The 16,129-nt window shown below is 36.9% G+C and overlaps 1 protein-coding gene across 1 annotated transcript in view; it reads left to right on the top strand.

The window, feature by feature from the left end:
• LOC103085808 (complement factor H-like) overlaps positions 1 to 16,129 on the top strand; it is an 82,499-nt gene that overhangs the window by 64,963 nt on the left and 1,407 nt on the right. Inside the window, exons 18-21 of the mRNA XM_007459666.1 lie at positions 10,160 to 10,369; positions 11,094 to 11,267; positions 11,969 to 12,145; positions 13,439 to 13,612. Of these exons, the coding sequence (XP_007459728.1) occupies positions 10,160 to 10,369; positions 11,094 to 11,267; positions 11,969 to 12,145; positions 13,439 to 13,612 (735 nt within the window). The remainder of the gene's footprint in view (positions 1 to 10,159; positions 10,370 to 11,093; positions 11,268 to 11,968; positions 12,146 to 13,438; positions 13,613 to 16,129) is intronic.

The following is a 16,129-nucleotide window of genomic DNA, read 5'->3' as shown; positions in this document are numbered from 1 at the left end:
TAAATCAGGAGAAATATAGAAAATATGAACAGACTGATTACCAATATTGAAATTGAATCAGTAATTTTAAAACCCAAGAAACAAAAATCCAGGACCAGACAGATTCACAGGTGAATTCTACCATTTACAAGAGTTAACACCTATTCTTCTCAAAATATTCCAAAAAAATTGAAGAGGAAGAACACTTCTGAACTTATTCTGCAAGTTCAGCATCACCCTGAGGCCAAAAACAAAGATGGTGCAAAAAAAGAAAATTACAGGCCAATATCACTGATGAACTTAGGTGTAAAAATCTTCAATCAAATATTAGCAAACCAAATTCAACAATATGTTATAAGGATCATACACCATCATCAAGTGGGACTTTTCATAGGGATTCAAGTATGTTTCAATATCTGCAAATCAATGTGATATACATCAACAAATTGAAGAATAAAAATGATATGATTATCTCAATAGATGCAGAAAAAGCTCTTGACAAAACTTAATATCTATTTATGTTAAATCTCAGTGAAGTGGGTAGAGGGGAAACATACCTAAACATAATAAAGGCCATATATGACAAACGTCCAGCCAATGTCATACTCAACGGTGAAAAGCTGAAATCATTTCCTCTAAACCAGGAACAAGACAAGGATGCCCACTCTCTCCACTTTTACTCAACATAGTATTGGAAGTCCTAGACACAGCAATCAAACAAGAAAAGAAATAAAAGAAATTCAAATTGGAAAGGAAGAAGTAAAGCTATCACTATCTGTAGATAACATGATACTATACATAGAAAAACACCACCAAAAACTATTAGAACTAATAAATGAATTCATTAAAGTTGCAGGATATAAAATTAATATACAGAAATATGTTGCATTTCTATGCCCAAACAACAAAGTTTTAGAGGGAGAAATCAAGAAAGCAATCCCATTTACAATTGCATCAAAAAGAATAAAATAGCTAGGAATAAATCTAACCAAGGAGGTAAAAGACTTGTACTCTGAAAACTATAAGAAATTGATGAAATAAATTGAAGATGACAAAACAAATGGAAAGATATCATGTTCACGAATTGGAAGAATTTATATTGTTAAAATGACCATGCTACTGAAAGCAATCTACAGATTCAATGCAATCCTTATTAAATTACCAATGGCATTTTTCACAGAATTAGAACAATTTTTTTTTTTAATTTGTAAGGAAACACAAAAGACCACAAATAGCCAAAGCAATCTTGAGAAAGAAAAGTGGAGCTGGAGGAATCAGGCTCCCTGACTTCAGACTATACTACAAAGCTAGAGTAATCAAAATAGAATGGCACTGGCACAAAAATAGACACATAGATCTAGGGAACAGATTAGAGAGCCCAGTAGTATACCCACATTTATATGGTCAACTAATCTATGACAAAGGAGGCAAGAACATCATGGGGAAATGATTGCCTCTGTAAATGGTGTTGGGGAAACAGGAAAGTTACATGCAAAAGAAGCAAGCTGGACTACTTTCTCACACAATATGCAAAAATAAAATGAAAATGAATTAAAGACTTAATTGTAACTCTTGAATCCATAAAACTTCTAGAAGAAAACAAAGGCAGTATGCTCTTTGACATCAGTTTTAGCAATATTTTGGGTTTTTTGGGGTTTTTTGGATATGTCTCCTCAGGCAAGGGAAACAAAAGCAAAAATAAGCAAACGGGACTACATAAAATGAGAAAGCTTTTCCACAGCAAAGAAAATGATAAATAAAATGAAAAGGGCAGCCTACTGAATGTGAGAAGATATTTGCAAAGGATATATCAATTAAGGGGTTAATATTCAAACTATACAAAGAATTAATGCAACCAACATCAGAAAAACAAATAACTAGAAAATAGGCAGAGAACCTGAATAGACATTTTTTCCAAAGAAGACATACAGATGGCCAAAAGACACACGAAGAGAGGCTCAACATCATTAAAAGGCAGGCAAATGCATGTCACAACCACAGTGAAATGTCCCTTCACACCTGTCTTAATGGCTGTCATCAAAAAGACAATATCCAGTGTTGGCGAGGATGTGGAGAAAAGGAAATCTTTGTGCACTGTTGGTGCGATTGTAGATTGGTGCAGCCACTATGGAAAAGAGTATGGAGTTTCCTTAAAAACTAAAACTAGAACTGCCATATGATCTGGCAATTCCACTTCTGGATATTTATTCAAAGGAACCAGAAACATTTGAAAAGATATATGCACTCCAATGTTCATTGCAGCATCACTTACAATAGCCAAGGTTTGGAATCAACCTAAGTGTCCATTGATAGAGGAGTGGATTAAGAAGATGTTTTATATATACACACAAAATGAACTATTATGGAGCCATAAAAATTACACATTTCCATTTGCAAAAACATGGATGGATCTAGGGTGTATTATGGTTAAATAAAATAAGTCAGATAGAAAAAGACAAATGCCACATGATCTCACATATACGTAGACTCTAAAGAAGCCAGGGGGATGTGTATTCAGCATAAGGAATATGGTCAATGATATTATAATAACTTTGTATAGGGACAGATTGCTATTAGACATCCTGCTGGTCATTTCATAATATATGTAAAAGTCAAATCATTATGTAGTAGACCTGAAACTAACACAATATTTTTTTTAATTTATTTTTTTCACACCTTTATTGGAGTATAAATGCTTTACAATGTTGTGCTAGTTTCTACCATACAACAAAGTGAATCAGCCACATGTATACATGCATCCCCATATCCCCTCCCTCCCAAGCCTTCCTCCCATCCTCCCTATCCCACCCCTCTAGGTTGTCACAAAACACTGAGCTGATCTCCCTGTGCTATGCAGCTGCTTCCCACTAGCTAGCTATTTTACATTTGGTAGTGTATATATGTCCATGCCACTCTCTCACTTCATCTCAACCTCCCCCCACCCCCATGCTCTCAAGTCCATTCTCTACTTGTGTATCCTTGTTCCTGCCCTCCCACTAGGTTCATCAGTACCACTTCTTTAAATTCCATATATATACATTAACATACGGTATTTGTTTTTCTCTTTCTGACTTACTTCACTGTATGACATATTCTAGGGCCATCCACCTCACTACAAATAATTCAATTTCGTTCTTTTTATGGCTGAGTAATATTCCATTGTATATATGTGTCACATCTTTCTCCATTCATCTGTTGATGGATATTTAGGTTGGTTCCATGTCCTGGCTTTTGTAAATAGTGCTGCAATGAACATTGTGGTAAACATATCTCTTTGAATTATGGTTTTCTCAGGGTATATGCCCAGTAGTGGGTCATATGGTAGTTCTATTTTTAGTTTTCTAAGGAACCTCCATACTCTTTTCCATAGTGGCTGTATCAATTTACATTCCCACCAGCAGTGCAGAAGGGTTCCCTTTTCTCCACACCCTCTCCAGCATTGTTTTTTTGTTTGTTTTAAATTTATTTATTTATTTTTGGCTGCATTGGGTCTTCGTTGCTGTGTACAGGCTTTCACTAGTTGCGGCGAGTGGGGGCTACTCTTCGTTGCAGTGTGCAGGCTTCTCATTGCAGTGGCTTCTCTTGTTGTGGAACATGGGCTCTAGGCATGCGGACTTCAGTAGTATGGCTCGTGGGCTCTAGAGCGCAGGCTCAGTAGTTGTGGCACACAGACTTAGTTGCTCCACGGCATGTGGGATCCTCCGGGACCAGGGATTGAACCCGTGTCCCCTGCATTGGCAGGCAGATTCCTAACCAATGTGCCACCAGGGAAGCCCCTTATGTTTCTAGAGTTTTTGATGATGGCCATTCTGACCGGTGTGAGGTGACACCTCACCATGGTTTTGATTTGCATCTCTCCAACAATTAGTAATATTGAGTATCTTTTCATGTATTTGTTGGCCATCTGCATATCTTCTATAGAGAAATGTCTATTTAGGTCTTCTGCCCATTTTTGGACTGGATGGTTTCTTTTTGTGATACTGAGCTGCATGAGCTGCTTGTATATTTTGGAGATCAATCCCTTGTCAGTTGCTTCACTTGCAAATATCTTCTCCCATTCTGAGGGTTGTCTTCTTGTCTTGTTTATGGTTTCCTTTGCTATGCAAAAGTTTCTAAGTTTCATTAGGTCCAATTTGTTTATTTTTGCTTTTATTTCCCTTACTCTAGGAGGTGGGTCAAAAAGGACCTTGCTGTGATTTATGTCATAGAGTGCTCTGCCTATGTCTTCCTCTAAGAGTTTTATAGTGTATGGCTTTACATTTAGGTCCTTAAAACATTTTGAGTTTATTTTTGTGTATGGTGTTAGGATGTGTTCTAATTTAATTCTTTTACATGCAGCTGTCCATTTTCCCCAGCACCACTTATTGAAGAGGCCGTCTTTTCTCCATTGTTTATTCTTGTCTCCTTTGTCAAAGATAAGGTGACCATATGTGCGTGGACTTTCTGTCCTGTTCCATTGATCTATATTTATGTTTTTGTGCCACTACCATACCATCTTGATTACTGTAGCTTTGTAGTATAGTCTGAAGTCAGGGAGCCTGATTCCTCCAGCTCCATTTCTCTTTCCTAAGACTGCTTTGGCCACTCAGGGTCTTTTGTGTTTCCATGCAAATTGTAAAATTTCTTTCTTTAGTTCTGTGAAAAATGCCATTGGTAATTTGATAGGGATTGCACTGAACCTGCAGATTGCTTTGAGTAATATAGTCGTTTTCACAATATTGATTCTTCCAATCCAGGAGCATGGTATATCTCTCCATTTGTTTATGTTATCTTTGATTTCTTTCATCAGTGTTTTATAGTTTTCTGAGTACAGGTCTTTTGCCTCCTTAGGTAGGTTTATTCCTAGATATATTATTCTTTTTGTTGCAATGGTAAATGGGATTGTTTCCTTAATTTCACTTTCTGATCTTTCGTTGATAGTGTATAGGAAGGTCAGAGATTTCTGTGCATTAATTTTGTATCCTGAAATCTTACCAAATTCATTGATTAGTTCTAGTAGTTTTCTGGTGGCATCTTTAGGATTTTCTATGTATAGTATCCTGTCATCTACAAACAGTGACAGTTTTAGTTCTTCTTTTCCAATTTGTATTCCTTTTATTTCTTTTTCTTCTCTGATTGCTGTGTCTAGGACTTCCAATACTATGTTGAATAATAGTGGCAAGAGTGGACATCCTTGTCTTGTTCCTGATCTTAGAGGAAATGCTTTCAGTTTTTCACCATTGAGAGTGATGTTTGCTATAGGTTTGTCTTACATGGCTTTCACTATGTTGAGGTACGTTCTCTCTATGTCCATTCTCTGTACAGTTTTTATCGTAAATCGGTGTTGAATTTTGTCAAAACTCTGTCTGCATCTATTGAGATGATCATATGGTTTTTTTTCTTTAGTTTGTTAATATGGTGTGTCACATTGATTGTTTTGCATATATTGAAGAATCTTTGCATCCCTGGGATAAATCCCAGTTGATCATGGTGTATGATCCTTTTAATGTGTTGTTGGATTCTGTTTGCTAGTATTTTGTTGAGGATTTTTGCATCCATGTTCATCAGTGATATTGGTCTATAATTTTTGTGTGTGTGATATCTTTGGTTTTGGTATCAGGGTGCTGGTGACCTTGTAGAACGAGTTTGGGATTGTTCCTCCCTCTACAATTTTTTGGAAGAGTTTGAGAAGGATAGGTGTTGACTCTTCTCCAAATGTTTGATAGAATTTGCCTGTGAAACCATCTGGTCCTGGACTTTTGTTTGTTGGAAATTATCAGTTACAGTTTCAATTTCATTACCTGTGATTGATGTGTTTATATTTTCTAATTCTTTCTGGTTCAGTCTTGGAAGGTTTTACTTTTCCAAGGATTTGTCCATTTCTTCCAGGTTGTCCATTTTATTGGCATAGTGTTGCTTGTAGTAGTCTCTTAGGATACTTTGTATTTCTGCAGTGTCTGTTGTAACTTCCCCTTTTTCATTTCTAATTTTATTGATTTGAGTCCTCTCCCTTTTTTTCGTGATAAGTCTGGCTAACGGTTTATCAATTTTGTTTATCTTCTCAAAGAACCAACTTTTAGTTTTATTCATCTTTGCCATTATTTTCTTTGTTTCTATTTCATTTATTTCTGCTCTGATATTTATGATTTCTTTCTTTCTAATAACTTTGGGTTTTCTTTGTTCTTTTTCTAGTTGCTTTAGGTGTAAGGTTAAATTTTTCATTTGAGATTTTTCTTGTTTCTTGAGGTGAGCTTGAACAGTTATGATCTTCCCTCTTAGAACTGCTTTTGCTGAGTCCCATAGGTTTTGGATCCTCGTGTTTTCATTGTCATTTGTTTCTAGGTATTTTTTGATTTCCTCTTTGATTTCTTCAGTGATCTCTTGATTATTTAGCAGTGCATTGTTTAGCCTCCATGTATTTGTGTTTTTTACTGTTTTTTTCCTGTAATTGATTTCTAATCTCATGGAGTTGTGGTCATAAAAGATGCTTGATATGATTTCAATTTTCTTAAATTTTCCAATTTGATTTGTGACCCAAGATGTGATCTATTCTGGAGAATGTTCCATGTGCACTTGAGAAGAAAGTGTATTATTCTGCTTTCAGGTGGAATGTACTAAAAGTATTAATTAATTCTGCCTGGTCTATTGTGTCATTTAAAGCTTGTGTTTCCTTATTTATTTTCTGTCTGGTTGATCTGTCCATTGGTGTAAGTGGGGTGTTAAGTCCCCCACTATTGTGTTACTGTCAATTTCTCCTTTTACGGCTGTTAGTGTTTGCCTTATGTATTGAGGTGCTCCTATGTTGGGTGCACAAATATTTATAATTGTTATGTTTTCTTCTTGGATTGATCCCTTGATCATTAGGCAGTGTCATTTAATGTCTCTTGCAACAGTCTTTATTTTAAAGTCTATTTTATCTGATATGAATATTGCTACTCCAGCTTTCTTTTGATTTCTATTTGCATGGAATATCTTTTTCCATCCCCTCACTTTCAGTCTGTATGTGTCTCTAGGTCTGAAGTAGGTTTCTTGTGGACAGCATATATGCAGGTCTTGTTTTTGTATCCATTCTGTATTTTTTGGTTGGAGCATTTAATCCGTTTATATTCAAGATGATTATTGATATATATGTTCCTATTACCATTTTCTTAATTGATTTGGGTTTGTTTCTGTAGGTCTTTTTCTTCTCTTGTGTTTCCTGCTTAAAGAAGTTCCTTTAGCATTTGTTGTAAAGCTGGTTTTGTGGTGCTGAATTCTCTTATTGTTTGCTTGTCTGTAAAGCTTTTGATTTCTCCATTGAATCTGAATGAGATCCCTGACAGGTAATCTTGGTTGTAGGTTTTTCCCTTTCATCATTTTAAATACGTCCTGCCACTCCCTTTTGGCTTGAAGAGTTTCTGCTGAAAGATCAGCTGTTAACCTTATGGGGATTCCCTTGTACGTTATTTGTTGTTTTTCCCTTACTGCTTTTAATGTTTTTTTTCTTTGTATTTAATTTTTGACAGTTTGATTAATATGTGTCTCAGTGTGTTTCTCTTTGGGTTTATCCTGTATGGGATTCTCTGTGCTTCCTGGACTTGATTGACTATTCCCTTTTCCATGTTAGGGAAGTTTTTGACTATAGTCTCTTCAAATATTTTCTCGGACCCTTTCTTTTTCTCTTCTTATTCTGGGATCCCTATAATTGAAATATTGGTGTGTTTAATGTTGCCCCAGAGATCTCTGAGACTATCCACAATTCTTTTCATTCTTTTGTCTTTATTCTGCTCTGCTGTAGTTATTTCCACCATTTTATCTTTCCAGGTCCCTTATCTGTTCTTCTGCTTCAGTTATTCTGCTATTGCTCCCTTCTAGAATATTTTTAATTTCAGTTATTGTGTTGTTCATCATTGTTTGTTTGCTCTTTAGTTCTTTTAGATCCTTGTTAAATGTTTCTTGTATTTTCTCCATTCTGTGTCTGAGATTTTGGATCATCTTTACTATCATTACTCTGAATTCTTTTTCAGGTAGGTTGCCTCTTTCATCTTCATTTATTTGGTCTTGTAGGTTTTTACCTTCTCCTTCATCTGTAACATAACTTTTTGTCGTTTTTTTTTTTTTTTTTTTTTTTGATGGGTGGGGCTGTATTCCTGTCTAACTGGCTATTTGGCCTGAGGCATCCAGCACTGGAGTTTGCAGGTAGTTGGATAGAGCCAGGTCTTGGTGCCAAGATGAGGACCTCTGGGAGGCCTCATTCCGATTAATATTCCCTGGGGTCTGAGGTTCTCTGTTATCCAGAGTTTTGGACTTGGAGCTCCCACCACAGGAGCCTGGGCCCAACCTCTGCCCTGGGAACCAAGATCCGGGGAAAGGAAAAAAAAAAAAAAAAAAAAAGATAAAAGATAAAAGAAAGGAGCTGTACAATAACAAAGACTAAAAGACAAAATAAAATTAGAAAGATAAAAACTATATTAGGAAAAATAAAAATATAATTGAAACAACTGCAATAAAGTAAAACAAAACCACAACAGAAAAAAAAGCGTTGGGGAGGGGGGGAACAAGCCAAAAGGAGAACAATGACAAAGTATAAAGAATAAAATAAAATTAGAGAAGTAAAAGATTTATTAGAAAAAATAAAAATATAAATGGATCAACAACAAGGTAAAACAGAACCCCAATCTAAAAGAAGAAAAAAGAAAAAACGATAAAAAAAGAAAGGAAGAAAAAAAGAAAAAACCTTGGCTATGGGGGGCAGGTGTTTAGGCAGAGATGGAACTTAGGCAGGGGCGGGGTTTAAGGTGGAGTGGGACCTAGGCAGGGAGGCTGACGTTTGAGCCTAGGCCCAGGACCCACGCAGCCAGAAAAGGCCTTGGGGGCGGGGCATCATTCAAGTGGAAGCAGAGAGACAGCAAGTCTAAAGGACTGCCTATGGAGTGTGGAGTTCTAGAGTTTGGAGGTAAGGCCCTGGTTGAGGGTGTGTGGGTGGGATTTAGGCCCAGCGTGGTTAGAGTGGGTCTCAGAGGGGGTCTCCAATTATAGAGGTAGGGCCCTTGATGGGGTGTAGGGGTGGGGCTTGGGCTCTGAGCCACAGGAGGGAGGCTCCAAGGGCAGTGGATTAGGCCCAGGAGTCCAACAGGCTCCTCAGTGCCTAAGTGGACAGGGAAAGTGCTGGCTGCATTCCCTTCCAGTCCTCTGTGTCCCTGCACATCTCCCCCAGGGTCCCGGGGCCCCCCCCTTCCTGCTGGACCCCTGACAGTTGGTGGGTCTCGCTGGGTGTAGGAACTCCTCCTCTCCCCCAGCCGCCCTTCAAGGGTGCCAGTCCCAGAGGTCCAGGCTTTACTTTTGCTCTCCCTTCCCACCCTCCCACTCACTCAGGACATCTGCAGTTGGAGAGGGCCTAGGTTGCCAGAGTATCAGTCCCGGGATCTCAGTAGCCTCCTGGAGGCCCAAGAGGGCAGGAGAAACCTGGCCACGCTCTCTTTTGATCCTCTGCCCTCCCAATGGTTCCCCAATTTCCCCCTTTGGTCAAGGGATCCCTTCCCCTCCCCCAGCCACCCCTCAGGGGCGCCAGTCCCATCCCACTTCCACTTCTCCTCCCCTCTCATTCCCCCCATGACCCACGTCCTACCTGGTTGCTGGGGGTTCCTCCTGTCCCCTTAGGTGTCCGTGTTCCCCCAATGGTGCCTGGTAGGTGCCCCAATTGTGCGGAGACATGAATTCCACATCCTCCTAGTCCACCATATTGACTCTTCTCCCTAACATACTATTATACATCAAATATATTTCAATAAAGATAAATTTTAAAAAAGGATGAAGGGGCATACTGAACAAGTGGATAGTAGCATAGTGTTTATGGAGACAAATACCTTGCAAGTTTCAAATATTTTTCAGCTTTAAAATTCTTTAACTTGTTCAGATTATTTTTATTTTTTATTTATTTATTTATTTTTGCTGTACGTGGGCCTCTCACTGCTGGGGCCTCTCCCATTGCAGACCACAGGCTCCAGACGTGCAGGCTCGCCAGCCATGGCTCACGGGCCCAGCCCCTCCACGGCATGTGGGATCTTCCCAGACCAGGGCACAAACCCGCGTCTCCTGCATCGGCAGGTGGACTCTCAACCACTGCGCCACCAGGGAAGCCCCAAATTATTCTTATTTTAACGTATTTTTAATTTAAACATTACACTTATACTTTACCCTTTGATCTCTGTTCTTCATGTAGAAAAACTTCCATGTTCTCAACCACCTCAAATAGACCATGGAACGATTAAATCATCTAGCTCTGCAGAAGAAGGGAGAGAAACATTTGAACCCAAGCTTTATGCACATGGCACCAAGTTAAGTTATACCTGTGAAGATGGTTTCAGGATATCCGAAGAAAATGTGATAACATGCCACATGGGAAAGTGGAGTTCTCCACCTCATTGTGTAGGTGAGGACAGTATGCAAACCAAAATTCTATTTTCAGTACCATTCTTTACTAATCAATTATCATCAAAGTCATGGAACAGAATCCTTTAGATTCCTAAATATATCAATTTTTTATATATTTATAGGTCATTTATGTATTAATATATAATTTATATTTTTATACATTTAATCAATTTTTGTATATTCATTTTCTGTTAATTTCATCAGTTCAGTATAGAATCACTTTTAAATCTGGCACTTTCTTCTGTATTAACACTGTATGTGTAAAAAAAGTAAACCTACCTATTCATATAGTTAAACCTATTTATATTCCTATTTATTCATATAAGTTGCAGTGTATGCGTTGCCACCAAGTTTTTTCAAAAAAAACTTACGTTCTTCCTACAATGTCCCTTTTAATGTCTTACAATATATAGTACTTTTCTTAAGATGATGAACTCTCAGTGTGTTTTCTTTTATTAATCATAATTGCTTAGAGATGCACTGATAGTCTCATTCATAAATATATTGATATTTTTAGTTTCAAGTTCTTAGTCAAGTGGACAGCTGGAAACACACCAGAATGGTGATTTTTGGGTGCATTTGTGCATTTCTCTGCAATGTGATGGAAGTTCCTGTAAAATCATTTATTATTTTCAAGTAAAACTATCAAATATAGCAAGCAGTACATCAAATTAAATTTCAGAGTTAGTGAAACATGAAATCGTTCTTTCATTTATTCCTAGGACTTCCTTGTGGACTTCCACCTTTGATTCAGAATGGTGTTGTATCTAATGAGAAAGACAGTTACCAAGATGGAGAAGAAGTTACCTACAACTGTGATGAAGGTTTTGGGATCGATGGACCTGCATCTATAAGATGTTTAGGAGGAAAATGGCCCCTTCCACCGGAATGCATAGGTATAGTATATTTCATTTTATTCTAAGGCTGATAAATATCTTTAATTCAGGACATAAATGGCACAAGTATGAAACTAAGCTGTAATTCTAGAATTAAACAAGTTGTCTTTGGAAAGTTCTGGATTCTGGTAGAGAATTAATAACCCTAGTAATAATAAAAGTTTGATTCATGAACTAAATTATCTCACTATCACATCATCTTGTGTACACTTTGGACATCCTCTGATACACATTCTCAGACTTCTGGTCTCTGTTCCTATAACACAGCTGGCCCCTGCTCATCAGTTTTATCAGCACTCAATTTACTGTTAATTTATCAGTTATTTCTTTATAATATACAATTTTCTAAGATATTTCACATAATTCAAGGGAACAGACTTTGACAGAAGCAAAAAAAAGAAACACATCCATAATGTAGGTGACCTGTGATGGGGAAAAATAATTTAAATGTGAGAAGTATGGTCTCAAACATCAAAGGCATCCCTGTCTCTTTGAGTATCACCATTCCCATGTTATAGTTTTGATGAATATAGACACAATCAATGTAACTAAGTCAAGACTTCTAACATTTTAAGTTGTAAGAGAAATAATGTACAGTATTCATTGGTTTGATATGTATATATCTATTTTTCTAGAATATAATTATTGGCCACTATTATTTTTAAAGATGTACTAAACAAATACTTTTTTCTTTTTTTCAGACACAGATTGTTTTAACTTACCCAGCTTTAATGGTGCTGTACTCATAGGCCGGAAGAAGAAATCGTATAGGTCAGGAGAACAGGTGGCTTTTAAATGTCTACCATCTTATCAATTGGATGGAGCCAATACTATACAGTGTATTAAGAGCAAATGGATAGGAAGGCCAGCATGCAGAGGTACTTTGGTAAATTTTAAAACTTTATTTATTTAAGTATCTTAAGTAACATAATACAGAAAAGTGCCTCTACCATCATAAAATGGACACAGATTATTTTCAGGCCAAGTCAAAGAAGGTTTATGCCTGAACATAAAAAGGGATGGAATTGTGTACTCAGTGCTCAGTCTCGTAGCCCAATAATTCTCAAAGCACAGCCCCTGACACAGCAGTCTTAGCATATTCTGGAAGATTATTAGACATGCAAGCACAGATTCACAGGCTCACTCACAGCTGTTGTATCAAAAATTCTGGGGATGGAACCCTGAAACTGTTTTAAAGATTCCCAAGGGATTCTATGCACATTTCAGTTTAGGAACCATAGCTACAGTGTATTGTACTTTATATCCACCTGAATCTCACTGATGAATTACACATTACTCATTGTTGTATACTGAAGAATTTGCAAAAGTATATATGTATATATATGTATATATATATATATATATATATATTTTTTTTTTTTTTTTTTTGGCCTCTCACTGTCGTGGCCTCTCCTGTTGCGGAGCACAGGCTCCGGACGCGCAGGCTCAGTGGCCATGGCTCATGGGCCCAGCCACTCCACGGCATGTGGGATCTTCCCAGACCGGGGCACGAACCTGTGTCCCCTGCATCAGCAGGCGGACTCTCAACCACTGCGCCACCAGGGAAGCCCAAAAGTATATTACTCAAGAGCATTTTAATAAATACATACATTTATTTTTCTGTTAGTTTTCCAGATCTTTGTTTGGATCTTTTAATTAATCATCTTTCAACTACGGTATTCTTCAAAGTATGCTAACTCTTGATCAAGTCTTTAAAGAAGTACTTAATGTGTTTATTTTTCTAAGGGCCTAAAGTTACAGTTCATAAACAGGATGACTATAAACCGAATCCTGATGTCAAATGATCTTTTATTATGATTTTCTTATGGTTTATAAATTCATTTTGAATTTATATAATTTATAACACTTAATTTACTAAACTCAGAAAGAGATGTCCAGAAAAGCTTTCATTTTCACTGGCTTAAAAAATGTGTATCAACCTTCTAGTGAAGGATGGGGGAGAGATTTAACAGAAACTTAATCTGTACTAAAATATATTGCTTTATCTCCTTATCCTCAAACTTACATGTGAATTTATTAAAATTAGCAGTCTTTCATGACAGATTAACTCTTGATTTTAAATGACCATGGAATATATGTGACATCCCACTTGTTAGCTTACTGTTCATAATGATCATTATATTACAGATACTATTTTTCTTTCTATCTAGATGTTTCCTGTGTGAATCCACCCAAAGTGGAAAATGCTATTATACAAAATGAGAGGTCTAGATATCAAAGTGGTGAGAGAGTACATTATGAATGCACCTGGCCTTATGACCTTTTTGGGGAGGTAGATGTGATATGTTTAAATGGAACTTGGACAAAAGCACCTCAGTGCAAAGGTAGAGTATCTTACACCGCCACCCCCCCAATTTTAGAGAATATATTAGGGACAAAATATGTTGATATAAATGTATAACGAAGTAGTTCCTATGGAATTTTTTTTGATGCAAATAAAATGAAGGTGCTTAAAATCCAGTTCTTTTGTGGACTGAATAAGTAATCTGACATGTTTATTGTTTGAAAGAGTTGACCAGATTTGAACAGTTGGAATCTTGGAACATTTCTTATCTTAAATATTAAGACATTCAATTACTTCCTGGTGAATAAATGTGTTAACGATACCATACGTACATTTGACAGCCAAAGAAATTCCACTTTGAGACAGGGAATATAGGCAGCCAGGGCCTGATCACAGAGTGCGACTTAAACTTGGGCATCTTCATCATATGGATGATATTTAAAGGTATGTTACTAGCTGAACTCATTCAGGGAATTAGTATACATATAAAAAAAGTAAGTCTGAGAACTTGGTCCTGGGACACTTCAGTGTTTAGAGTTCAGGAAGTAAGGGAATCCAAACCAAGAAATATATTAGCCACTTCTAGTTTTTCAAGTTAACTTTTTCCTGGTATGTATTTTTTGCAGTCTTCCACTTGAACATGTTTTCATGTTTAGAGTGATTTTCTTGTAGACAGCATATAGATGAATCTTGTTTATGTGTCCACCCTGCCATTTTCAGTCTTTCCACTGATGTAGTAAGGCTATTTACATTGAAAATATCTATTAACATAGTAGGGACAATGTCAGCAATTTTATTATTTGTTTTGTGTGTGTTTCCTCTGTTTCTCATCCCCATTTTCTCTTCTTGTCTTCCCTGTGGATTTTTGAACATTATAAATAACTTAATTTTTATACATCTGCATTGCTTTGGAGTATATGTTTTGTCATGTTTTTATTAGCGGTTGCTCCAAGTATTAAGATTCACATAAGCGGCTTATCACTCCCTACTTCTATTGACATTTTACCCCTTCAGGTAAAATGTGGAAACCTTACTTCCATTTAGATTATTTTTATCTCCCCACATTTCAACATAAGTGTCTTTAGTATTCTCTCTAGATACATTGAGCAACATATCAAATGACATAATTTTACACCTAACTTAACAAAATCATTAGGGAAAAGATATTCTTATTGTATTTACCCTTATTTTTAAAAATCAATTCCATTGTTTTTTCTTCCTTCCTAAAGTCTCCATCCCTTTTCTAGTTTCCTTTATATTTGAAGAATTGCTTTAGCAATTCTTTAGGTATAGGTCTGCTAGAGACAAGTTCTCTCAGTTTTCCTTTGTCTGGGAACGTCTTTCTTTCTCCCTTTAATCCTAAAATATATTTCACTCGATATAGAATTTGGGGTTGACAATTCTTTTCTTCCAGCACTGAAAAAATGATGTCACTTCTTTGTGGTTCTAAGTTCATGGATGAATATCCTACCAGTTTCTGAATCCCTTTTCCATATAAGTATCGCATGATATCTATCTAGCTCTTTTGAGATTTCTTTCTTTTTCTTTAATTTCCAGCAATTTGATTTTGATGTATCTTGACATTGATCGCTTTGGGTTTATCCTGTTTGGAATTCACTTAGCTGTTTTATTATGTAGATTTGTGCCTTATGCCCTATTACAGAAATTTTCAGCCATTATTTTTCTTTTTTTTTTCATCTCATCCCCTTTCTTTTCATGTTCTGGGTCTCCAATCTTTTTCTCTTTTCCCATGGGTTCCTGAAGCTCTGTGCATTTTCTTTTCAGTCTATTTTCAAAGTTAGTCTATAGGCAAGTTTATTTATCCTTCTTCTATCTGCAATGTATTATTGAGCCCATCCAGTGTGTTTTTTTAAAAAGTTATATTACTCTATTTTCCAGTTCTATCAACTTGACTGGATTTTTCAAAACCATTGTCCAATAATTTCAATATGTATGTCATCTCAGTGTTGTCTTCTTTTGATCGTTTTTTCTCTTTTGAGGTTTTCCTTATCCTTGGTATGATGAGTGATGAGCGAATGTATTCATGACATTTGGGGTTTTATGTTTTGAGATTAAGGACGTTATTGAAATCTTTTATTTATCAGACCTCCCTTACTGCCATGCAGGGTGCAAGTCCAGGGTTCCCACCTGGCCTCCACTGACTCCTGGAGAAATGGGAGAGGTGTCTTCTTCCCTCACCATGTGGGTGGAAGTCTGGACTCCTCACTTGGCCCCTGCTGATCAAGGCAGGGAAGGGTTGGTCTTAGGTTCTATGGTGTATTTCTAGAGAAAGTCAGGATTGTAAACACTGTTTCTCCCTTAGTATGCTGATTCTTTCCTGGGACTTTGCTTAAAGAAACCAAGTGCTTCTTGGGACTGTTTTTTTTTTTTTCTTTTCTTTCTGAACTTGCTATCATTTCTGGGTTACAGTCTCAGTGGTCCATCCAGGATACTAAGAAGGGAAAAGGAGAACCCAAAGAAGTCTCTGGAGTGTAATTCCTTGAATCCCAACGTCTCTAACCAGATATCTTCTCTACATCTTTCACAGTCTCCTGAG

Source organism: Lipotes vexillifer, unplaced genomic scaffold (assembly GCF_000442215.2).
Source record: "Lipotes vexillifer unplaced genomic scaffold, Lipotes_vexillifer_v1.1 scaffold830, whole genome shotgun sequence".
Lineage (NCBI taxonomy): Eukaryota > Metazoa > Chordata > Mammalia > Artiodactyla > Lipotidae > Lipotes > Lipotes vexillifer.
Note: the sequence above shows the minus strand (reverse complement) of the source record. Positions and strands in the feature narration are given on the sequence as shown.